Source organism: Oncorhynchus tshawytscha, linkage group LG05, assembly GCF_018296145.1.
Source record: "Oncorhynchus tshawytscha isolate Ot180627B linkage group LG05, Otsh_v2.0, whole genome shotgun sequence".
Taxonomy (NCBI): Eukaryota; Metazoa; Chordata; class Actinopteri; order Salmoniformes; family Salmonidae; genus Oncorhynchus; species Oncorhynchus tshawytscha.
The window spans coordinates 74,305,559-74,331,523 of record NC_056433.1 but is presented as its reverse complement, the minus strand read 5'-3'; the positions used below and the strand labels follow the sequence as shown (position 1 = coordinate 74,331,523).

At 42.0% G+C, this 25,965-nt stretch overlaps 1 protein-coding gene across 3 annotated transcripts in view; it reads right to left on the bottom strand.

The window, feature by feature from the left end:
* Positions 1 to 439: 439 nt before the first annotated feature.
* The window catches only part of dnai3 (dynein axonemal intermediate chain 3), a 28,389-nt gene continuing 2,863 nt past the window's right edge, over positions 440 to 25,965 (bottom strand). Inside the window, exons 4-23 of one of the 3 annotated variants that reach the window (XM_042322348.1) lie at positions 25,472 to 25,656; positions 22,607 to 22,711; positions 22,214 to 22,363; positions 21,857 to 22,056; positions 21,472 to 21,588; positions 20,216 to 20,406; positions 18,967 to 19,091; positions 18,154 to 18,243; positions 17,321 to 17,413; positions 15,449 to 15,568; positions 13,341 to 13,414; positions 13,009 to 13,162; positions 12,627 to 12,723; positions 11,071 to 11,195; positions 10,732 to 10,795; positions 7,507 to 7,637; positions 7,116 to 7,320; positions 6,795 to 6,886; positions 6,510 to 6,632; positions 440 to 1,152 (exon numbers count right to left, since the gene is read on the bottom strand). In XM_042322348.1, coding sequence (XP_042178282.1) covers positions 1,015 to 1,152; positions 6,510 to 6,632; positions 6,795 to 6,886; positions 7,116 to 7,320; positions 7,507 to 7,637; positions 10,732 to 10,795; positions 11,071 to 11,195; positions 12,627 to 12,723; positions 13,009 to 13,162; positions 13,341 to 13,414; positions 15,449 to 15,568; positions 17,321 to 17,413; positions 18,154 to 18,243; positions 18,967 to 19,091; positions 20,216 to 20,406; positions 21,472 to 21,588; positions 21,857 to 22,056; positions 22,214 to 22,363; positions 22,607 to 22,711; positions 25,472 to 25,656 — 2,579 coding nt within the window. In that variant the 3' untranslated portion in view covers positions 440 to 1,014. Of the gene's footprint in view, positions 1,153 to 6,509; positions 6,633 to 6,794; positions 6,887 to 7,115; positions 7,321 to 7,506; positions 7,638 to 10,731; positions 10,796 to 11,070; positions 11,196 to 12,626; positions 12,724 to 13,008; positions 13,163 to 13,340; positions 13,415 to 15,448; positions 15,572 to 17,320; positions 17,414 to 18,153; positions 18,244 to 18,966; positions 19,092 to 20,215; positions 20,407 to 21,471; positions 21,589 to 21,856; positions 22,057 to 22,213; positions 22,364 to 22,606; positions 22,712 to 25,471; positions 25,657 to 25,965 lie in introns of all 3 variants that reach the window. The other 2 variants (XM_042322347.1, XM_042322349.1) reach the window with 2 other exon arrangements.

Below are 25,965 nucleotides of genomic sequence, written 5' to 3'. Positions count from 1 at the left end.
AAATTGAACTGTTGAGGTAAATTGTCCAAATAATTCAAGCTACTCTTGAAATAACCATGCCGTAGGGATCACAATTATAGCAGCTATATATCCTTTCATGGCGATGAGTTACAGTACAATGGACATGCTAATTATAATCTCTACTGTAGTGCTGAGAGTATCTGCTGAGTGCTGCAGTGTGGATCAATACTGTTTAATCAATATCAGGCGGACAAGGAGTAATCAATACTTCATATGAGAGCAGAACCATGAAACCAAAGACCTGTGAAATGATTTCCTGCTGAGTTCAAATCCTTGGGTACTCACAATGTTTTTCATTATCAGGGGCTCTGGGGAACCAATGATGAACCAGGGAGGATGGCAGGCATTACACAGTAACCAGAGTTCACGCAGACAAATATGTATGTATGTGTATATATTTTTTATTTTATTTAACCTTTTTTTATACAGGTTTTTCTCATTGAGATTACATTTATTTTTCACGAGAGACCTGGTCCAACAACAGCAGGGAGAACAATGTTTCAGACAAAACAACTTACATACACTTAACACGACATTGAACAAAACTATAGACACACATACAGAACAACAACTACATATTACATTAAGAAACACAAATATCATAACAAAAAAACAGCTGACTTGTGTGTGTGAAAAACTCACTCAACTCTGAGGAATCTCTCCATTCACTACATGTACCCACAAGCAAAACAAGAGGCATACAGTTTTCTGAACAATTTACTAAAACCAAATGGAGCTTTTAATACTGTACATAGAAAATAAAAAGTGTAACAATTCCATTTTCAATTGAATAGACACTTTGTAGTACTGTGTTAAATGAGTTGTGTGGTAGGCCTCTGGTTTCAGGGAGCATCAGACATCAGCCTGAACACTGGACACCAGGGTTGGGGTCAATTCCAAGAAGTAATCTGAAATGAAATTGACCCCAACCCTGCTGGTCACACAAGGTGTGATATCAGGTGTCAGACTGAACAGTGGATTAGGGTTAGGATGTCAGATGTCAACCTTGTCTGTGTCTGGCAGCAGCCCCATTTCCTTCAGGATGACTCTCTCCAACGACAAGTAGTCCTCATACTCCTTCATGGCCTCCTCCAAGATCTGCTCCACCTGCTTCTCTGGTATGATGGGTTCCTGGGAGGGGGACAGACCAAGGAAACATGCTTTTGGTTCATCTTGGAAAAGAGAAATTAATAACAACCACAGTCGTATGTTGTTCAATTTATTTCAACCCTTCAGACCAATTGTGAGACCTCTCACAACAACCTCACAGAGACAGATTCCCAGCTGTAGATAGTTTTCCATCATAGAGAAAATGTAGAACTCTGTGATCAGTAATTACTCTACCTCGTCAGAGAAATGCTAAGATCAGTTATATAAAGAAGGTCAACCAACCCATTGTATTGTCTTTCATAATATCCTTCTTTGGTTAAACCTAACCTCATTTAAAACATCAGAGTTTGTGGTCTCCCTAGCAACAGGCCAGGACTAGCAAGTACAAAAATTCAGCGTGTGGTGTGAGAAAGTGAGAGGATAACAAAGTGAATGTTTTTTTAATATATAATTGGCCATTTTGAATTTCTGTCTTATCAGGGCCAGACGGGAGAAAATCTAAACACACACACATTTCTGAAAACAGTAATCACCGTGTTTGGTTTTAAATTCTTGAGGTCTGCGTCTTTGTAGCCTACTCATAAAAGTATTTGGTCTGGATGGAATTTAATTTGTGTGTTTCTCTCCAAATGAGTGCAAAATAATAGGTTGGGAGACATGTCTGAATTGAATGTTGGTTGTTTACTTGAAAAGAAATGTATTCACTAGCCTTAAGATAGTCTTCGATCATCTTGACATAAGCCAGCGGGTTAGGGGATTTATTCTAAACTTTAATTTGTGCCATAACAGTAATTTTGTTCTGTCTGTTTGGGAAGAAAGACAGAATAAATATACATGAGCTCTGGGACAAATGCGCTATCATTGTTGCACAAAGATATAAAACCGTGTTTCAATCATAATCACTGTAATTTTCCCTTATATGTAGATGGTGTATAGTTTAGATTGGGAGTAGACATTCCATGGTGGGTGGCAAAGATCATTTAAATCTGATCATTTAGAATGATCTTAAATAGTTACAGACTAAATACTGTTTAATGAGAATGAGAGCATTTAAAGACTGAGTTTGTTTAATTCACCTTTAATTCACTCAAAGTTTGCTCAACAACAGCAACTACAACAACTAGAACCAAACTGGCAAGGTGTTCTTTCAGGGGGACACAAGGGGAAGTATACATATTTTTTCCAGTAACCTTGGTTGAAATCACAGTCATAAATTGCCCACTCAAGCATCAGATAGTGGGTCTAATGGTTATGTGAAACCAGTTAGCTAGTTTGGCAAGGAGTGCTTTCCTTAGCCTGAAAAGTTTGATAAACCAGTTAACTAGTTTGGCAAGGAATGCTTTCCTTGGCCTGAAAGGTTTGATAAACCAGTTAACTAGTTTGGCAAGGAATGATTTCCTTAGCCTGAAAGGTTTGATAAACCAGTTAACTAGTTTGGCAAGGAGTGCTTTCCTTAGCCTGAAAGGTTTGATAAACCAGTTAACTAGTTTGGCAAGGAGTGCTTTCCTTGGCCTGAAAGGTTTGATAAACCAGTTAACTAGTTTGGCAAGGAATGCTTTCCTTGGCCTGAAAGGTTTGATAAACCAGTTAACTAGTTTGGCAAGGAATGCTTTCCTTAGCCTGAAAGGTTTGATAAACGCTGTCCAGACATCTCCCTCTGATAGACCATTATGGATGTGAATATTACAGACTGTACACCTATCCTGCTCTCTGCTGCTGAGAATCAAATACCAAGTCATGAGAGTGAACAGATTCCCGCTCCTCTCACACACTTGACTTTGCAGAATTTAACTGAGCACATCTACAGTTGAAGTCGGAAGTTTACATACACCTTAGCCAAATACATCTAAACTCAGTTTTTCACAATTCCTGACATTTAATCCTAGTAAAAATTCCCTATCTTAGGTCAGTTAGGATCACCACTTTATATTAAGAATGTGAAATGTCAGAAGTAGAGAGAATTATTTATTTCAGATTTGATTTCAGTCATCACATTCCCAGTGGGTCAGAAGTTTACATACACTTAGTATTTGGTAGCTTTCCTTTAAATGGTTTAACCTGTGTCAAACGTTTCGGGTAGCCTTCCACAAGCTTCCCACAATAAGTTGGGTGCATTTTGGCCCATTCCTCCGGACAGAGCTGGTGTAACTGAGTCAGGTTTGTAGGTCTCCTTGCTCGCACATGCTTTTTCAGTTCTGCTCACAAATTTTCTATAGGGTTGAGGTAAGGGCTTTGTGATGGCCAATAAGTTGACTTTGTTGTCCTTAAGCCATTTTGCTACAACTTTGGAAGTTGTGGCAAAATTGAACCATTTGGAAGACCCATTTGCGACCAAGCTTTAACTTCTTGACTGATGTCTTGAGATGTTGCTGGAATATATCCACATAATTTTCCATCCTCATGTTGCCATCTATTTTGTGAAGTGCACCATTCCCTCCTGCAGCAAAGCACCCCCACACCATGATGCTGCCACCCCTGTGCTTAACGGTTGGGATGGTGTTCTTCGGCTTGCAAGCCTCCCCCTTTTTCCTCCAAACATAATGATGGTCATTATGGCCAAGCAGTTACATTTTTGTTTCATCAGACCAGAGGACATTTCTACAAAAAGTATGATCTTTGTCCCCATGTGCAGTTGCAAACTGTAGTCTGGCTTTCTTATGGCGGTTTTGGAGCAGTGGCTTCTTCCTTGCTGAGCGGCCTTTCAGGTTATGTCGATATAGGACTCGTTTTACTGTGGATATAGATACTTTTGTATCTGTTTCCTCCAGCATCTTCACAAGGTCCTTTGCTGTTGTTCTGCACTTTTCGCACAAAAGTATGTTCATCTCTAGGAGACAGAACACGTCTCCTTCCTGAGAGGTATGACGGTTGCGTGGTCCCATGGTGTTTATACTTGCGTACTATTGTTTGTACAGATTAACGTGGTACCTTCAGGCATTTGGAAATTGCTCCCAAGGATGAACTAGACTTGTGGAGGTCTACAATTTTTTTTCTTAGGTCTTGGCTGATTTCTTTTGATTTTCCCATGATGTCAAGCAAAGAGGCACTGAGTTTGAAGGTAGGCCTTGAACTATATCCACAGATACACCTCCAATTGACTCAAAGGATATCAATTAGCCTATCAGAAGTTTCTAAAGCCATGACATCATGTTCCATAATTTTCCAAGCTGTTTAAAAGCACAGACAACTTAGTGTATGTAAACTTATTAGTGTATGTAAACTTCACTGATACAGTGAATTATAAGTGAAATAATCTGTCTAAACAATTGTTGGAAAAATTACTAAATGACTAATTACTAAAAATTACTAAGTAGATGTCCTAACCGACTTGCCAAAACTATAGTTTGTTAACAAGAAATTTGTGGAGTGGTTGAAAAACAAGTTTGAATGATTCCAACCGACTTCAACTGTAACTTTGGGTCAATTAAATCTGTTTGCAAGATTACAGTGTGTAGCAGATTGTCACCTTCTGGCTCAAGACGTTGAGAATAACTTAGAAACAGGTACTCAGGAGTACACACACATTATGCATCAAGCAATCTGTTAGCAATCTGTTATGTCATGGCTGTCTTAAATGATTTTGGAGGAAAAAATATATAGTGGGGCAAAAAAGTATTTAGTCAGCCACCAATTGTGCAAGTTCTCCCACTTAAAAAGATGAGAGAGGCCTGTAATTTTCATCATAGGTACACTTCAACTATGACAGACAAAATGTGAAAGAAAATCACATTGTCGGATTTTTTATTTATTTATTTGCAAATTATGGTGGAAAATAAGTATTTGGTCACCTACATCAAGCAAGATTTCTGGCTCTCACAGACGTGTAACTTCTTCTTTAAGAGGCTCCTCTGTCCTCCACTCGTTACCTGTATTAATGGCACCTGTTTGAAATTGTTATCCGTATAAAAGACACCTGTCCACAACCTCAAACAGTCACACTCCAAACTCCACTATGGCCAAGACCAAAGAGCTGTCAAAGGACACCAGAAACAAAATTGTAGACCTGCACCAGGCTGGGAAGACTGAATCTGCAATAGGTAAGCAGCTTGGTTTGAAGAAATCAACTGTGGGAGCAATTATTAGGAAATGGAAGACATACAAGACCACTGATAATCTCCCTCGATCTGGGGCTCCACGCAAGATCTCACCCCGTGGGGTCAAAATGATCACAAGAACGGTCAGCAAAAATCCCAGAACCACACGGGGGGACCTAGTGAATGACCTGCAGAGAGCTGGGACCAAAGTAACAAAGCCTACCATCAGTAACACATTACGCCGCCAGGGACTCAAATCCTGCAGTGCCAGACGTGTCCCCCTGCTTAAGCCAGTACATGTCCAGGCTCGTCTGAAGTTTGCTAGAGAGCATTTGGATGATCCAGAAGAAGATTGGGAGAATGTCATATGGTCAGATGAAACCAAAATAGAACTTTTTGGTAAAAACTCATTTCGTCGTGTTTGGAGGACAAAGAATGCTGAGTTGCATCCAAAGAACACCATACCTACTGTGAAGCATGGGGGTGGAAACATCATGCTTTGGGGCTGTTTTTCTGCAAAGGGACCAGGACGACTGATCCGTGTAAAGGAAAGAATGAATGGAGCCATGTATCGTGAGATTTTGAGTGAAAACCTCCTTCCATCAGCAAGGGCATTGAAGATGAAACGTGGCTGGGTCTTTCAGCATGACAATGATCCCAAACACACCGCCCGGGCAACGAAGGAGTGGCTTCGTAAGAAGCATTTCAAGGTCCTGGAGTGGCCTAGCCAGTTTCCAGATCTCAACCCCATAGAAAATCTTTGGAGGGAGTTGAAAGTCCGCGTTGCCCAGCAACAGCCCCAAAACATCACTGCTCTAGAGGAGATCTGCATGGAGGAATGGGCCAAAATACCAGCAACAGTGTGTGAAAACCTTGTGAAGACTTACAGAAAACATTTGACCTCTGTCATTGCCAACAAAGGGTATATAACAAAGTATTGAGATAAACTTTTGTTATTGACCAAATACTTATTTTCCACCATAATTTGCAAATCAATTCATTAAGAGTCCTACAATGTGATTTTCTGGATTTTTTTTTCTCATTTTGTCTGTCATAGTTGAAGTGTACCTATGATGAAAATTACAGGCCTCTCTCCTCTTTTTAAGTGGGAGAACTTGCACAATTGGTGGCTGACTAAATACTTTTTTGCCCCACTGTATATATATTTTTAAATGCGCAGACAGCCCAACTTTAAGCAGGCAATATTCGATGCTCTGGCTTTAAACGTATGAGCTAAAAATGGCAAAACTTTAGAACCAGTTTGAATCGGTTCTGACCATGTGACATTATACACAGATAATGTTTTCCATCAGTTAATAATCATCTCTATATACTGTATCTCACCGTCTTCTTTCTCAGCTCCTCTGCCTCATAGTCTTTCTTCTCCTTGGCTCTCATCTCCCTCCTCTTCTCAAAGTACACCAGCCTGTCCACCTCCTTCTCAAAGTACTTACTCATGCTCAGCTTCTACACACACACACACACACACACACACACACACACACACACACACACACACGCACGCAGACGGAGGATGGTAGAGCTATATCAAACGCATTGGAGAAAATAAAACACAGATGGTAAAATTGAATACATCCTGTTGTCCTAGAGGCCACCTCCAGTACAAACCTCATTGCTGGAGGGGCTGCGAAGTGTCCATGGGATCTCCAGAATATGCAGAGTGCCCAGGTGATCAGACACAGCCAGGAGATGCTGCTTTGCTGTTTGTACAACAAACAAAAAGTGAATCAGATTGATACAGAACTTTCTGAATCGAACAATAAATAAATACAGGGATCCAGCAGCAGCAGCATTAGCAACATAGCCTGGTTCCAGATCTGTTTGTGCTGTCTTGTCAATTCCTACTGCCACAATGACCAGACGAGTTGGCAAGACAGCACAAACAGATCTGGGACCATGTTGGCAGCACCAAGATCAGCGGCAACGCACAGGAGACGATCCAGGGTTTGATGCATGTGATCTGGGTGGCAGTGATGTTCTGGGTCTGGGAGGGCTCATGGGTCTTCTCCAGAAGGTCCCACACATCGATGTTCCCGTCCTCTTTACCGATGAAGAGCACAGCTGGACGTGACTGGGACCAGTATCCCACAGTGCACTTCTTCTGAGAACACGATGACTGGATGATGGGGCCGTTCTGATAGGTCGTAGATCACAACAAGTTCAAATGCTTAAAAACATTTTATAAGCCTTATCATAAAACCTTATAAAGGCTCATATATACTTACAAGTTAGAATGCATTATACCCGCAGGGTTTAAGTTAAGTGATACCAAATTATCTTAATGAGTCTGTGTTTGACCAAATGTTGTTATTGTTGTTACCGTGACGCCCTCCTTCCAGATGGCAAAGGTCCATCCTCCCACGGTCAGAATGATGTCTTTAAAGAAGGGAGACCGACGAACAGTGTTCACCTGCCCATCATGGATTATAAACCGATGAGAGGGCTTGGCACCTGAAAAACATAGAGAAGTAGACAGAAACAGAGAGAGAGACAGAGAGAGAGAGAGTGTGCGGTTAAAGTTGGCAAAAAACACACACATTTCTTTCAACGGGGCCGGGCGGTGACATGGGGGAGCAGCTTAAGCCCACCCTCTTCAACATATATATCAACGAATTGGCGAGGGCAGTAGTACAATCTGCAGCACCCGGCCTCACCCTACTAGAATCTGAAGTCAAATGTCTACTGTTTGCTGATGATATGGTTCTTCTGTCCCCAACCAATGAGGGCCTACAGCAGCACCTAGATCATCTGCACAGATTCTGTGAGACCTAGGCCCTTACAGTATATCTCAGGTAGACAAAAATAATGGTGTTCCAAAAAAGGTCCAGTTGCCAGGACCACGAATACAACTTCCATCTAGACACCGTTGTCCTAGAGCTCACAAAAACTATACATACCTCAGCCTAAAAATCAGCATCACAGGTAATGTCCACAAAGCTGTGAACGTTCTGAGAGACAAGGCAAGAAGGGCCGTCTATGCAATCAAAAGGAACATCAAATTCAACATACCAGTTAGGATCTGTCTAAAAATACTTGAATCGGTTATAGAACCCATTTCCCTTTATGGTTGTGATGTCTGGGGTCCGCTCACCAACCAAGAATTCACAAAATGGGACAAACACCAAATTGAGACTGCATGCAGAATTCTGCAAAAATATCCTCCATGTATAATGTAAAACACCAAATAATGCATACAGAGCAGAATTAGGCCGATACCCGCTAATTATCAAAATCCAGAAAAGAGACAAATTCTACAACCAACTAAAAGGAAGCAATTCCCAAACCTTCCATAACAAAGCCATTACCTGCAGAGAAATGAACCTGGAGAAGAGTCCCCTAAGTATGCGGCTCCTGGGGCTCTGTACACAAACACAAACAGAGTCCACAGAGCCCCAGGACAGCAACACAATTAGACCCAACCAAATCATGAGAAAACAAAAAGATCATTACTTTGAGAAAGAATTTACAAAAAAACCGGAGAAAACTAGAATGCTATTTGGCCCTAAACAGAGAGTACACAGTGGCAGAATACCTGACCACTGTGACTGACCCAAAATTAAGGAAATATTTGACTATATACAGACTCAGTGAGCATAGCCTTGCCATTGAAAAAGGCCACTGAAGGCAGACCTGGCTCTCAAGAGAAGACCTGTTGGCACAAGAAAAGGGAAACCAGTGAAGAACAAACACCATTGTAAATACAACCTATATTTTTATTTATTTATTTCCCCTTTTGTACTTTAACTATTTGCACATCATTCCAACTCTGTATATAGACATAATATGACATTTGAGGTGTCTTTATTCTTTTGGAACTTTTGTGAGTGTAATGTTTACTGTTAATCTTTTACTGTTTATTTCACTTTTGTTTATTATCTATTTCACTTGCTTTGGCAATGTAAACATCTGTTTCCCATGCTAATGAACCCCTTAAATTGAATTGAAATTGAATTGAGAGAGAGAGAGATTACCCCAGTTCAACCACATAGGAGATGAACCATATTGTCAGGCGGTGGGTGTAGCTGGTGCAGGAGATCAAATCAAATCAAATCAAATTTATTTATATAGCCCTTCGTACATCAGCTGATATCTCAAAGTGCTGTACAGAAACCCAGCCTAAAACCCCAAACAGCAAGCAATGCAGGTGTAGAAGCACGGTGGCTAGGAAAAACTCCCTAGAAAGGCCAAAACCTAGGAAGAAACCTAGAGAGGAACCAGGCTATGTGGGGTGGCCAGTCCTCTTCTGGCTGTGCCGGGTGGAGATTATAACAGAACATGGCCAAGATGTTCAAATGTTCATAAATGACCAGCATGGTCGAATAATAATAAGGCAGAACAGTTGAAACTGGAGCAGCAGCACAGTCAGGTGGAAGTTGAAACTGGAGCAGCAGCATGGCCAGGTGGACTGGGGACAGCAAGTCAGAGATCAGAGATGAGTGAACAACGCACTTTACTCAAGAAAATAGCACAAGTAACAGTACCAATGTGCGAACAATAACGGTTGCTACAAAACACGGGTGAAAACAGCACCCGCACAAAACCAGCCGGAAATGTACCGACATGAACAATAAACAATGACACACAAAGATATGAGGGAAAAAGAGAGTTAAATACATGACCAGTATTTGGGAGATGAAAACCTGGTGTGTGGGAAAACGAGACAAAACAAATGGAAAATGAAAAATGGATCGGCGATGGCTAGAAGACCAGTGACGTCGACTGCCGAACACCGCCCAAACAAGGAGAGGCATCGACTTCAGCAGAAGTCGTGACACACATGGAAAATGAGTCTGAGGTAGGTATGTGTGTCTGTGTCTGAATGTTTCATCAAGATTTGAATCAACAGTGGTGCCATTTCCAAGGACCAGTATCTTCCTATTGGGATACAGTAATAACGTTAAAGCTAAATAAACAGTCTACTGACCACTAGGAGCACATATTATAGTATAATAATGTCATTTCCCTTGGGAACCATTTCCCCCTTTACCATTAACTAACATGAGGAACGTGCTTTATAGGGAGCAATTTACCATTAATGTACAAGCAAATAACCTTTGTCTACCCTGACGCTGTTGTGACACGAGACACAGTTTATTATTAAGTAATCACATTCCTGTGCCCTGCCAAAACAAGATGAGGGAACCAAGTTTAATCTCCTGTAATTGGTCATAAATTGCTGAATGGCTCAATACTTTAGTAGTGATACTATTGTAGTCTAGCAGCCATGATATTAAATCTATTTCCCAGACAGTAAATGCCTCGTTTTGTTTCTTGACTCCCTCAAATCTCTTGTGCTTAAACAAACTATGATTAGGCGGAGAATAGGAGATCCTGAAGGCATTGTTTGAGTCTCCATGGAATCTGTAGAGCAGTTACATTCATGATACTTAAGATATATGAAACAAGCAACCAATCTCCCTGATTACTCAGAGCTCTAGAGGTTTAGGAGATGATGTATTTTCCTTGGCTGTGAACCAACGGACGTGTTAACTGTAAGAGTATAGTTTAAATGATATTATAGATGGTCTCATTTATGATATCTTACTGAACAGTCGTCCAGAGTCGTTGTCCTTCTCCAACTTCCAGTCTGTGTACACAAGCTCTCCATCCTGAGGGCAAAATGTGGTAGAAAGAACAAGTTGTAGCTGAGTTTTACCTTAGTGTAACTAAGCCCCAGGATGGATAGTTTACAGTTGGCATACAGTATGAAGTGACCTGTGACTTGAATTGAGTTCTTCATGAAAAGTATTAACTCCATAACTCATCAATGAAACACATTCCACCTCTAGTAGTACGTACTTTTCAGTTACTTGATAATAGTTCCCCCTTGGAACTTCCTTCCATCCATCCATATAATAGCTATGGAGAAGAAAGGCTACGTTACCTCGGTCCCTGCGTATAACCTGGTGCAGATGTCCTCCAGCGGTTTGAGTTGTTTGGCTGAAGGCACTCTGAGCAGGGCGTACTCTGGAGCAACCTCTGACCTCTCTGCATTCAGGTGGGCCCTGTCTGTCAGGGGTTAATAGGGGGAAGCACAGAGTGAGCAGTGTTGTTATGCAGTTAAACATCATAGTTAGGGCATTTATTCCAGATAGCCTTTTGTAGCTCTTTAATGACTGTTACTCTGTGAGTGAAACAGCCAGGGCAGTTGACCGGAGAGCACACGGGGCTGTGGCTCTGTAAGGCTTGGTACCAGCTCAGTCATCTGACCACCACCAGCAGGAGAGGGAGAAGGAGAGGAGCGGCCTTTTCAGTGACAAAAGCCCCACTGTCTGCAGTGATAGTGCAGGACTCGACGGCATGTTCACAGCCCTTTATCGCCATATTATATTAGCTATCTCTAGGGTATGATTACTACACACTATTAGTTATAGGAGATGTAGGCTACTCATTAGAACTGTGGTTAAGATCAAATTGGGTTACACTAACAAACGTTCCAGTGATGACTGATGACATTGATCATCATAGCGTCATTGATGACACGAAGATCACCACCTTCTACAATCTAAACCTAGTGTTCCTATTGGGTTGGAGGATCGTAGGGAGGAGTCTTTAAGACAGGACAGGTAACACCTTCCAATCAAGACTCTCTACCTGACCTTCCATTCTCTAACAGACAAAGCCGCTACCCACCTTAACTCAAGACAGCTGACCCTATTCATTACATAGATCATATCGAAACAGCCCACGACATGCCCAAAAAACGGCCCAAAAATTCAGCACCTTTTAGGTTCAGTAACTGAAAATGAATTCATTCCATAACCACTATGAAAGCTGTGTGTATAAATGCAGATCTTAAAGCAGCAAGACAAAGGCAGGTTTTCTTCTTGATGTACCACCCGAGACACAGGAACATCTTTTGGCCCCAGGGGCTCAGCAGCATATTGCAAACAGCTGACAGTCAACAAGGTTAATGCCCCCTGACTATGAGAGCCTTGTCTAGGTCTGGGACCGATCGTTTAATAAAACAGTATGAAACCAGAGGCGAGAAGGGTGAGATGGGTGAGGGGGGGTGGTGAAGGGAGAGACGGCCATGGCCCACTGATCATAGTGCTCACTGATCCAAAGTAGAATCTGAGACAGTGGCACACTCAAACACATACACAAGCATGTCGAACGCAATGTACAGACACACTGACAAACACATCACACACTCCACAGACAGTGTGTGCCCTGCGGGTCCATTACAAAGAGTAACTAGTCTCTTATATCTTTATCTCCTAAGATTCTTGATTTGAAGACAGATGTTGTTTTGGCTTGCTGTTTAGTGTTCCGCTCATCTGTGTTGCTTCAAGGGGTTAGAAAAAAGGGAGAATGAAAATAGGAAAAGAAAGAGTGACAGCAAGAGAAATAAACAGAGGGAAGGGAGATGCTCACCTGCATCACTGCCTGAAGGAGAAGGAGAGAGAAAAACGGTAGAGGAAGAAGGTAAATACTCACCTGCGTTGCTACCTGTATGGTTGTCACAGGTGTTGTCTCGCAGGCTGATTTTCAAAGGGCTGTATTCCCCGCTGGTATCAATCTTAGGCAGGGAAACCTGACACATGACAAGACGATAGCTTTGACATCTATCTAATGCCTTTAGAGAACTGTCAAACACACAGTACATTCCAAAAATAGGCAACACTAGGAACACCACTCTCCCTTCATATTTTCTATGTGTATTTCCGACAGATCAGAAGTGTAGGGGAAAATTAAAGTGTAGATAAAGGGGTTGAAGTGGAGACTGAACCTTGGTCTCTGGGGTCATACCAGGAGTGTTACCATTTAACCAAGGGGTCTGTTATAAATCAGTAATGGTAGAGTATGATATATGCTGTACCCTGATGAGTGGTTTCCATGTGAGGTCGAGGTGTTTGAAGGTGTTGGGAACACCGTGAGGATTCTCCAGCGGTTTCTCCTCCACCTTCTGTTTCCGCTGGTCGGCCATGGTCTGGAGTACCCTCGGAGCACGAATATCCCAGAACATCACACAGCTGGTAGGGAGAGACAGACACAGGGAGAACAAAAGAAACAAACAAAAACACCAACAAAGGGACAGGACCTAACATTTGATACATCTAAATTATAATTGTATTGTTTTTCATTCAATATTATATTTTTTATAAAACGATTGCATTTAGTCAGTCATTTAATATTAATGTCACTTTCTACCAATCAGGGGCGCAGGTGACGATCTGAACACATATTCCATTCTTGTTCTCCATCGGTACCCCCATTCTAGAGACCTTATCAGAATGAAAGAGAGAAAATGAATGAATATCTACTACACCACAGGTAGGCTTTTCAGTCCTTGTCACGGTGAGTAATGATATCCCATTTAGGGTCGGAACCTTGTCCTAATAAAAGGGAGCACTTGGGAGCATAGACCATTGTGTAGCTGTATTTTAGTCCTAGAATAATGCTATCCCTCCCTCTATGGTTTTACAGGTTTGGCTCCCTGGGGACACTTTGATAATTGCCTGGTTTCACTTAAACCAACGACTGTCCGTGGATTGCAACGAAGCGTTGCACCACCCACACGCTTCTTTAGACATAAGACAAAAGACACACTTTATTAGATGGTATAACCAATGAATGTTCACTCACTTTAAACACAGGGCATACAAGGAGATTGAGGAAGGGATAACTTCATTACTATCCACCTCTTTAATAAAAACCATGCGATTGTAGCCTGGGTGTCAAGTCTGTTTCTGCTCTCTTGCCAACTCCTTCTGGAATTGTCATGCTCAATATTACACTGGTACCCAGGCTAGTGTGAAAGGCTTGTAGTGATGTTACTACTAAGACAGCACTATATAGGCATCACGACAAGTCACTTGAAGATACGAGTTACCATTACCTGCTCTGACCTGTTAGGGAGGTTTGTGTTGACAGGATCCCTGACATAGAGATGATCTCTATGGTGCTTCCTGACGTAGATGGACCACAGCAATTATGTCTAAAAGCCTGTTGTGACATTCACCCTTGACCACTGCTATAAAGCTATTCCTATAGACCTTCTCTACTGTGACTACTTTCACTGATCATCTATCTCAGATCCTGCTAAAAATGTATTGTGTAACGGTCAAAGTGCTTTTAAGTCAGATTGGATCGTAAATGAAACAGGGTCATCATACCAAAATTAGACTCAGAAATCATTAGTGTGATAAGAGGACCTAGCTAACCCTTTTAACGTAAGTGTTTGAATATCAGTGTGTAAATTAGGTGTGAAGGCTTAAAAATGTCAGTTCTCACTGGACCCTGGTAGGTTGGTACTTTGTTAAGTGTATTTACTTTAGATCTCATAAGGTGTGGCCTCCCGAGTGCTGCAGTGGTCTAAGGCAATGCATCGCAGTGCTAGCTGTGCCACTAGAGATTCTAGGTTAGAGTCCAGGCTCTGTCGCAGCCGGCCGCGACCGGGAGACCCATGGGGCGGCTCACAATTGGCCCAGAGTCATCCGGGTTAGGGGAGGGTTTGGCCGGCAGGGATGCCCTTGTCCCATTACGCACTAGCGACTCCTGTGGTGGGCCAGGCACAGTGCACGCTGACACTACAGTGTTTCCGCCGACACATTGGTGCGGCTGGCTTCCGGGTTAAGTGGGCATTGTGTCAAGAAGCAGTGCGGCCTGGTTGAGTTGTGTTTTGGAGGACACACGGCTCTCGACCTTCGCCTCTCCCGAGTCCGTACGGAAGTTGCAGTGATGATACAAGACTGTAACTACAAATTGCATACCACGAAATTGGGGTGAAAAAAGGGGTAAAACATTTGTGGTGAGAGCCGAGTGTGTTGAGACCAAAACTTTCAAGAATGATTCATTTGGACAAAAACAGAAAAGTCAAATCACATTAGTATTTTCCCATGGTAAGAAATCACAATCAAATAATTAGCTAATAAAACATCTTAAAGGGATAGTTCAGGATTTTTGCAACCACTAACTTCCTTCATACTGGATGGAGAGAAATATTCACAAGTTCATCTAACTCATCCCCTCGCAGTAACTCCCCTCATCCCCCTACAGTTCCTCCCCTCATCCTCCTACAGTTCCTCCCCTCATCCCCCTACAGTAACTCCCCTCATCCCCCTACAGTTCCTCCCCTCGTCCCCTACAGTTCCTCTCATCCCCTTACAGTAACTCCCCTCATCCTCCTACAGTTCCTTCCCTCATCCCCCTACAGTAACTCCCCTCATACCCCTACAGTTCCTCCCCTCATCATCCTACAGTTTGTACCCTCATCTCCCTACAGTAACTCCCCTCATACCCCTACAGGAACTCCGTACCTCAAAGGTTCCCGGCAGCCACTGGATGTCTGTAATGGGTGCTTTGTGGCCATTCTCTATGCCTGAGACAGCACAGTAACGCACCACAGGGGTTTCATTCTCCCGCTTGTCTTCAAAGCCCTGCTGGGGTGACAAACACACAGGGATTACAGCAAACATCAGGGTGTTAGTCACACAATACAGCAAACAGCAAACAGCAGGGTGGCATAAGCACTGTCAGGTCAATCAACAGGTTCCATACCATAATAGCACTATGGAGGATACAGAGTGAAATACTTTAATGTCCCAGAATTGTCCTTTCTATTCTACTAAAGACAGAATTCAAATAATATACAGTTAGTTGCTTTGCTAACAGTGGAAATTAAGAATGTGGTTTATATTATATACAGAAGGACTTTAGTTTTTTGCTCTAAATGGTTTAGGACCTAGAGCAGTGCATGTGATTTCACTTTGCACTTTGGCCACCGCTGTCGTTGGCTCTGTTTCTCATTAAGACTGAGATCACTGGCTGATCGGAAAGAGATGTAGACTTAGCAGTAAAGCTGCATGCTTGGAGAGTGCTGTATATGTTACTGTTTGTGCATGTCTACTGGGTTATGGCACCCTTTTCCCTATATACTGTAGCGCACTACTTTTGGCCAGGGACAATAGGGCTCTGGTCAAAAGTAGGGCACTATGTAGGGGATAGTGTGCCATTTGGGACATAGCCTGTCTCTACAAAAGGTGTGAATATGGCAGGTTAGGACATACACACGTTCCCTTAAAACCGTACGGGGGGTTTACAAGGCAGTAACAGGTGCTAATAAAGGACATCCTTAGCTGATAGAACTGCCATTGTTTGTTCTGAAAACACATAGCTGTAATCAGGTGTGTGTGTGTGTGTGTGTTTTAGGCCATGAAAGACCTATCAAGGGCATAGAGGGGTTAGGCAACAACTGGAGTGTGGTGTGTGTTGGTGTTGTTGACTCTGGATACTGGATGTTGGCTCTGGAGTGAACAGGGCCAGTGTATGGAGGGAAGGAAGACGGATGCAGCTGCTATCATATTCTACTAGGTAATAAAGAAAGAATAAACTGAGATAGAGACTAATGAAGGTTGGATATTAGGGCTGTGACGATAACAGTATCGCAATATTTTTCCACTGCAAACATGAAAACACGAAGTTGACCAAACTCTTTAGTTCTTTAAAAACCTGCTGTGAAATATTGTGTGCTATAGGTAGGAAAATAAATACATGTGAGTCTGGATGACAACATAATGATATTTGTTTCCATGTTTGTTTCTTAAAGAAGTGAAATCCGCTCCATGTTTTGTTTCCTTCCCACAATACTAATGAATATTGCAATACTGGAATCGTCCCACCCCATTGGAAATGGGATGGATGTGGCAGGCAACAGCTTTGGGGTTCCAGGTTTTCTGCTTACTACTTAAGGCTGGTTTTGCCACGGTATATGGTTAGGTTAGGTCAGAGATGGTCTATAATGTTGTAGTAATGTTGCCCTTGTAACAGGCTTTGGTTAGGTCTGACCTGGACAGAGTTGAGGTTTGTGGGGATAAGCTGCCTAAGTATATGGGTTAGGTCTGGCTTGCTGTGATCGCCAGGGTTGGCTTGAAAAGGACCATCAGGACCGCTGCATTCCCCTTTAATTAAAGGCTGAGGATGAAGAGAAACCCGGCAAGCCAATGTGTCATCATTTCACTGCGTCACAGGGCTTTAACTCTAAAACTTAGCTTAGAACTGGGCATGTAGATTGAAGATAATATTATGAACCAGAATTGAGACCCCTCATAGACTTGCAATGACCTCATATGCAGAAGCATGCCATTGGGATTGAGTCAGTGTGATCAGGACAGACGTTGATTAGTACTTACTAAAGCGTTGGTGTTTGCTGCTATGTTCTTTCCACCACTGGTGCGTGTGCCCTGTAATTGTTCTACATGGGTGGATATATCCCATAACACAACCTGAGATGACAACAACACAAATAAGTGTATTACTCAGGGTGGATCAACAACTACACCTTCACCTCTCATAAAACCCTCTCCTTTTAACGTATTATTAATGCTTCAGTTTAATATGAACATTTCATGAAATAAAACCATGGAGAAAACAATGGAGGATAATGGCCAAAGAGGATAAAGATAACAAGGAGAGAACTAAAAGAAAGCTGCACCTTCTATAAACAGGTATTTATCTGTTTTATCAGATTCCCTTGAAATGAAGCCAGTGAGGCCAGTGAGGCCTGGGACGGAGGAGGACATGGGAAATGAAATCTACTCCTGAGATGGTTATATAATACGGCCTCATAAGAAAAACTCCACAGTGCTGACAGTTAGTGGGCACTGAAACAGAGACAGGGAGGTAGGTAGATAGGGAGCGAGGAAGAGAGGGATAGAAGGAGGGAGTGAGGAAAGGGAGAGAGGATGAGGGAGAGGGAGCAGGAGGGGGGAGAGGGAAAGGGAAGGGAGAGAGAGAGGGAAATACGTGGGTGGATATATCCCATATTCCATAACACAACCTGAGATGACAACAGCACAAAGAACCTGAGTGAGAGAGAACGTAGTTGAGTGGAGTATTAACAACAAGAGAGAAACATTTGGTCAGCAGAACCAAAGAGGGCAATAGAAATATGTTAACTTAGCAGTAAAGAGATGGAGAGAGCGAGAGAGAAAGAGAGAGAGAGAGAGAGAGACGGAGTCAGAACCTGGCCGTTCATGCAGCCACCAACAATAATATTTGGGTCGGAAGGGCAGAACTCAAAGGAGAAGACGTCGTCTGGGCACTCCAACAGCAACTGCAAACAGCAGAAAAAGAGAAACCCACAGCGTTACAGTGGGCTGAGGCATTACATTTCAAAGCAGAGAGAGACTTTCAAGTACTATGGTCCCTTGCCATCGAATGTATTTATTTATTCTAGTCATTCAATACACTCAGCATTTTAAATCTATGGCCTTGGCTAATCCCATGTGCAAATGATTCCATTTCACTGAACATAAAACAAACAAAAAAAATAACAGAGAAACAGCTTTGTAATGCAAAACAATGAGTTAGGCTACATTATGTTCAAGTGCAGCACTAAATGTGGTCTATTCCTAACAAGTGCAAAGCTGAATTTGGTATATTACTAACAAGTGCAGAGCTGAATCTGGTCTATTCCTATCAAATGTGTTTATTTTATCTGCTGAAAATGTATTGCAGTATTTTTTTTAAATCCCTAAACCACCTCATATACAGTACTTTATAATGGCTCTATTATCCTTGGGTAAATTCGACTGCTCAACTCAATTGTAATTAATTAAGAGGCTCTTACTTCAACTTAACCAAACAAAGGCGTTGAATGACAGTTCAAAGCAACTTCTAAAGCCATTCTCTTTTTAAGAGAGCTCATCTCAAACAGATCTGACGTGAGTCAAGGGTGAGAAGAGAGATATTGCTTGTAAGCTGTCAGTGAGGATTTATCCAGAGAGAGAGAGGTAGAAGAGGATGAAATGAAAGAGAAGACTTTGCCATACCATACCTGTGGGTTGATGGGATCAGAGAAGCTCCAGAAGAGAATGAGGGAGGGGTTTAGGAGCAGCTTAGTGGAGCCATTGATCCTGTCCTCGAAGGACAGCCTCTCTGTCACAGCCACCGCTATCACACCTAAACACAACCACATATTCTTTCTTACTATGTGTAATACAGATTGTGTCTGTATACCCATCTGTATGTGGATGTTGTCTGTATCTTCTGTCTGTACTTTCTGCCTGTACCTTCTGCCTGTACTTTCTGCCTGTACCTTCTGCCTGTACCTTCTGTCTGTACCTTCTGTCTGTACCTTATGTCTTTACCTTCTGCCTGTACTTTCTGCCTGTACTTTCTGCCTGTACCTTCTGTCTGTACCTTCTGTCTGTACCTTCTGTCTGTTTATTCTGTTTAGCACTATTTCACCAGCTCGAATTCCGGGCACATGTAAATGTACTTAAAGGTGATTCTGATAAACACTGTCATAACGTTACAGAACCATACAGAAACTCCCACAACCACATATAACCACTGTCAAAACCATACACATGTATTTGATACCATCCCGCTCCAGTCATTACCACGAGCCCATCCTCCCCAATCAAGGTGCCACAGACCTCCTGTATTTAAGGGTCTGCAGTGTGACTGTGGTTATGAATGATTGTTACTGTGGCCCAAAAAAAGATCAGTGCAATCATTTACATTTAGCAGACAGACAGTGATATACAGGGGTGACTGTCTGTCAAAATGAAGGAATGGTAATGTTCCGCTACTGAACAGAACATACAGAATACTTATCCTCATCAGTTACTGTATGTGTGTTACAATCAATTCAAAGTTTATTGGTTGTTTAAACAGATTTGCAGATGTTATCAGGTGCAGTGAAATGCTTGTGTTTCTACTAGCTCCAACAGTGCAGTAATACCTAGCAATACAATAACAATACACGCATAATCCCCAAAAAATGAAAAAATGTATTATATAGGAGGAGCCATGACTACAATACAGTATATACTTATAACAGTATGTAAACATTATTAAAGTTACCAGTGTTCAATGACCCTATGTCACAGTAGGCACCTGTACTGTTCCCCTTGTCTCGACACCGTGTCCAGGTTCCTCATATAAATATGATTACTACCTCCTGGTTAATGAGGACGCTTCCTGCTGTACTTCCACCGACCAACCCATTAAAGCCTCATTGACTTGAAGGGGAACGCCCCTTCTAGTAACTCTATTTCTATGATGTTCCTGTCCCTTACCGTTGATGGTGGGGTGCCAGTTGATGTTGCTGATGGTTTTCTCCTTGCTGAAGTGCAGGTCAGTGAAGGACTGGTACTCCTTCAGGTGTGGGTCAGCCTTCCGTCCGTAGCCACTGTCCTCCTCACTCAGGGCCTTCCAGTCGTCAAAGAACACATCCATGATTTCATTCTGCTGGATGGCCATCTCAAACCTGGGAAGTTAATTTAATAAAGAACACACATCTTTACAGGGCGTATACACTCGAGATGGCATCGCGCGGTGAAATAGCGGCTTCCCATTCATTTTCAATGGAAGGAAAGTTGTGAGAAGTAGAGTGGGCGGGGGCACCGTTGGGCGATGCGAGCATGGGCGAGGGAGCTGAACAGGGCGGGACTAAAGTTGGGGAAAGCTGAACTTTATGCAAATCTACAGCGATATTACAGCGCAAGTAACCAATCGAAGCTCACCATAGCTTCCAACCCCTACTGGATTGGCTGACAATGGCTGTTGATACGTAGCACTACCTAGCATGCTTGCTAGCTTGTTAGCACCCACATGCAGGTGGCCATAGCGTGGCTAGGCGAGTTACTGCTGTAGAGTATAAAACAATTTTTGTGACATTGTCAGCTAACCCATCTACAGTATATCTCGGCCGTCAGGTGAGGTGCTGACTAACGAAAGATAAACTATATATATATATATTTTTTTAAAGTAATACTCTCATCTCTCCTTCTCAGATGTTTTATTTTTTGTTAGCCTGGATCCTGTCTCTGCTCAGCTATTACATTCCACTCCTTGTCACTCCTGTCATTTGCCAAATATTCAGGAATGGCAAGGAGTGGAAAGTTAGCTAAAAAGATTGGTAACCAGACTAGTCTGATGTACAGAACAGGATGTAATGTAGAACACAGTAGGTCATGTAATAGATTGATGGTATACAGATAGGATAGGACTTTATTGAATACTAGTCAATAAAATGTTATTTTAGATTGACTTTAAAAAACATTAGAGCTTAGATAATGAGCAGAAAACATACATCAGCATAAACCATGGAGAATTGCCAGAAGAAAAGTTAAGTCTCCATAAGTTACTTTGTGCATATCTTGATCAGGCCTTGGCTTTCATAATGTATGAGAGTGGATTCCTTAAGGCCTCAAGGCCTCAAGGCTGCACTATAATGTATAACTCTGGTTGGCTTTCAGTCATTCCATGCATTAAAACGCTCCCATTGAGTCCCAGAGACTCGATCGTATCCATAATTTAAATGATCCCTTACCTGGAGGCCACAGAGTTGACAAAATTCTTCAGCTTCTCAGATTGGAGGCAGTTCTCTTTCTTCTCCTCGCTGAACTCTCTGGGTTCGTACTGCGTGCACATACTCCTTGGATATGTCCTATGGAACAGAACAATAATGGATAAAGTAGGCAAACTTTTGCTTCAATGTTCAATTCAGATAATCTTTCAGTACAGGGTATAGTCATTCTAAAACGATAAAGCATTTGATGATTCATTGTAATGATTCATAAAAAAAAAAAGTGATGTATCATTACAACACATCTGACATTGTTAGGTACTGCCAATGTGGACTAGTAGCTACAGGACTGTACCATGGTCTATTTTCTTCCCCTGTTCTACCTGGCTCTAGTTACAACATGACCTACCACTGTGTTTGGGTGCTGGAGCTCTTGAGGTTGGGGATAGTCTGCACCCCAGTGTGTCTCTCCATCTGCTTGAGGCTGAAGTTCTTGTCCTGGTAGGGGGTACATTCAATGAAGCCATCCTTGGTCTCCATGGCATTACGGTCAGAGAAGAAGATCGGTGCCCCAAACTCCCTCCGCACCCTGGAGATCCTATACTTCAACTGAGACGGAGGAGGAGAAAGAAGAATGAATGAGAGACAATTTAGCTATTAGATCATTATCTAATTCATTAAGAACAATCATTTAGTAACAATTCTATTTTCTGTTTTGATATTTGAATTATATTTTAGGGCCCTAAATGTTGTTCCGGTGTTTTACCCTGGGTCTGGAGTCAGTGACAGACTCTTCCTCTATCTCCTGTTCGCTGCCCAGAGAGATCCAGGGCTGGGGTTCAGAGGTTTTCTGTGTTGCAAACACCTCCGACGGCTCCCGCTCCAAAGCTACCTCAACTCCCAAAGCCACTACAGGCTACATGGGCAAGACATACAGAGAACACTGTAATGAGTAATAGGGATTATATTGAAGACATGAATGATATTCTTCTTTAGATGTTTTGAATTTGAATCATTACTTTCTTTACTTATTTTATAATCACTTTATCATTCATATACAGTAGTAAAGGGCATTTTCCCCCTAGTATATCACATAGTACTTTTTAAAATGTTTTTTTCTTCTTCTGAAGAGGAGAATACTGGTGGTAAATGGACTCACCTTAAGGTGCCTCTCCTTGGCATCTGCTGTTAGAACCAGGTAGAAGCTGGATCCGTAGATGAAGTCTCTGTCGTAGACCAGGAGGAGCTCATCTTCAGGGTAGTCCTGTTGTATCACATAGGAGAGAGAGTATTGAGAGCACAGTGCACTGCACACACAGAGACTAGCAGGTTGGCATAACATGTAAGTACAATTTGACTAAAACTGATATATTTTCAAAACCAGATTGTTTTACTCTTAATGAGTGCCATTGTGAGTGAAACGTGAACTAGTAGATCATTTATAAGGGCTGGGGGGGGGTCTTGGTCAGTGAGAACCTGAATTGTTGTCTCAAGGTCTTAGAGAGGACAAACAACCACACACACACGTCACCATGGAAACAGCACTACCCCACACAGCGGAGTGATATTTGATGATCAGGGTTGGGGAATAACGGATTACATGTAATCCGTTTCATGTAAAGGCATGGTAACTGTAATCCCTTATGTAATCCCTTATGTTACCAGCTAAAATATTGTAATCAGATTACAGATTCTTTTGAAAAACTAGACGATTACTTAAACTCAGAAAGGATGTTTGTGAGGAGAAAAATATGCTCAAACTTGCACACTTTTGATAGACTTAAAGGGGCAATCTGTAGCTGCTACATCCATTTTTGGACTTATAAATTATATATATATATATATATATATATATATATATATATATATATATATATATAATGCCTTGCAATTGTATTCATCCCCCTTTGGCGTTTTTCCTATTTTGTTGCATTACAACCTGTAATTTAAATGGATTTTTATTTGAATTTCATGTTTTGGACATACACAAAATAGTCCAAATTGGTGAAGTAAAATGAAAAAAATAACTTGTTTCAAAAAATTCTAAAAAAAATACTACAGAAAAGTGGTGCATATGTATTCACCTGCTTTGCTATGAAGCTCCTAAATAAGATCTGGTGCAACCAATTACCTTCAGAAGTCACAAAATGAGTTAAATAAAGTCCACCTGTATGCAATCTAAGTGTCACATGATCTCAGTATATATACACCTGTTCAGAAAGACCCCAGAGTCTGCAACATCACTAAGCAAGGGGCACCACCAAGCAAGCGGCACCATGAAGATCAAGGAGCTCTCCAAACAGGTCAGGGACAAAGTTGTGGAGAAGTACAGATCAGGGTTTGGTTCTAAAAAACTATCAGAAACTTTGAACATCCCACAGAGCACCATTAAATCAATTACTAAAAAATGGAAAGACTATGGCACCACAACAAACCTGACAAGAGAGGGCCCACCAAACCTCATGGACCAGGCAAAGAGGGCATTAATCAGAGAGGCAAAAAAGAGACCAAAGATCAAGGAGCTGCAAAGCTCCACAGCGGAGATTGGAGTATCTGTCCATAGAACCACTTTTAGCCAAACACTCCACAGAACTGGGCTTTACAGAAGAGTGTCCAGAAAAAAAGCCATTGCTTAAAGAAAATAATAAGCAAGCACGTTTTGTGTTCGCCAAACATATGAAACTCTGGTCAGATGAGACTAAAATGTACCTTTTTGGCCATCACGGAAAATGCTATGTCTGGCGCAAACCCAACATCTCTCATCACCCGAGAACACCATCCCCACAGTGAAGCATGGTGGTAGGAGCATCATGCTGTGGGGATGTATTTTATCGTCAGGGACTGGGAAACTGGTCAGAATTGAAGGAATGAAGGATGGAGCTAATTACAGGGAAATTCTTGAGGGACACCTGTTTCAGTCTTCCCGAGATTTGAGACTGGGACAGAGGTTCACCTTCCAGCAGGACAATGACGTTAAGCATACTGCTAAAGCAACACTCGAGTGGTTTAAGGGGAAACATTTAAATGTCTTAGAATGGCCTAGTCAAAGCCCAGACCTCAATCCAATTGAGAATATGTGGTATGACATAAAGATTGCTGTACACCAGCAGAACCCATCCAACTTGAAGGAGTTGGAGCAGTTTTGACTTGAAGAATGGGCAAAAATTCCAGTGACTAGATGTGCCGAGCTCATAGAAACATACCCCAAGAGACTTGCAGCTGTAATTGCTGCAAAAGGTGGCTCTACAAAGTATTGACTTTGGGGGGGGGGGGTGAATAGTTATGCATGCTCAAGTTCAGTTTTTTGTCTTATTTCTTGTTTGTTTAACAAAAAATATATATTTTGCATCTTCAAAATGGTAGGCATGATGTGTAAATCAAATGATACAACCCCCCCCCTTCAAAAAAAGATTCCAGGTTGTAAGGCAACAAAATAGGAAAAATGCCAATCCATTGATTCTTGAAGAATATAACTTAGAAATGCCTCATGAGCTTAGTTCAACTGTCACACTCCATGACACCCCAAAATATAAGCTTGTTTTCCCCCAATGTTTGTAAACATTGTACATGTAATAGCATGGTTAAAACAATAATGTTGGTATTATGGAGGGTCAGTCCTTGCATCTATTAATCTAAGAGTGGTTACATTTCTCCAGGCCCATCCATCAGCTTTTTACTAAAACAGAGGCGGTGCGACCGTTTTGTTATGGTTAAAGACAGCATAAACAGATATGAGACCAGGCTAGGAACTGAGGCAGTGTTTTTCCCCCAGACCCCTCAACCTAAACATGAGGCCATGTGAATCAATCATCATATTGGTTGGGAGGATATGACATTTTAGTAATTTAGCAGACACTCTTATCCAGAGCGACTTAGTCGTGAGTTAATATATTTTAATACTGGTCCCCCTTCGGAATCAAACCCACAACCCTGGCTTTGCAAGCTCTACCAACTGAGCCACACGGGATTGCCTTTATGCTTCCTCTGTATGACAACAATAACAATGACATAGAGATCAGCCTACCAGCACCAGCTGCTTCATGGGGCTGAAATCAGACACAGCTGCCCTCATCCTCATGTCCTGCACAATGTCCTCTTTCCTCAGGATCTTGTAGGGGTTGTCCCCCGTGACGTCCTCGTCACAGCGACACCCAAACAGCTCCTGGGTAGCCGAGGTCAACGTCAAGGGCAAGATGTCATTAGGATGACCTTGATGTGAGGAGGACAAGGGTCAGACTGTTCAGGGAATTTGTCCAATAAGAACACATACTTCTGTTTTCTGTTGCAATACATTTTGCTGTGCTGTGGCCTACCCTAGAGTGTACCTCCAATTCCCAGTTGCCATAACAAGAAAAGATCAAATACAAAAACGTACAGCACTGTTCTTAATTGTGTTTTATCTGATTGTAAAAAAGCATGATAATACAAACATCATCACCAGCCTACAAACAATCAGAAGAACAACATGATTCCAGTAACGCCATGTGTATAACACCAGAGCACAACAGTATTCCCTTT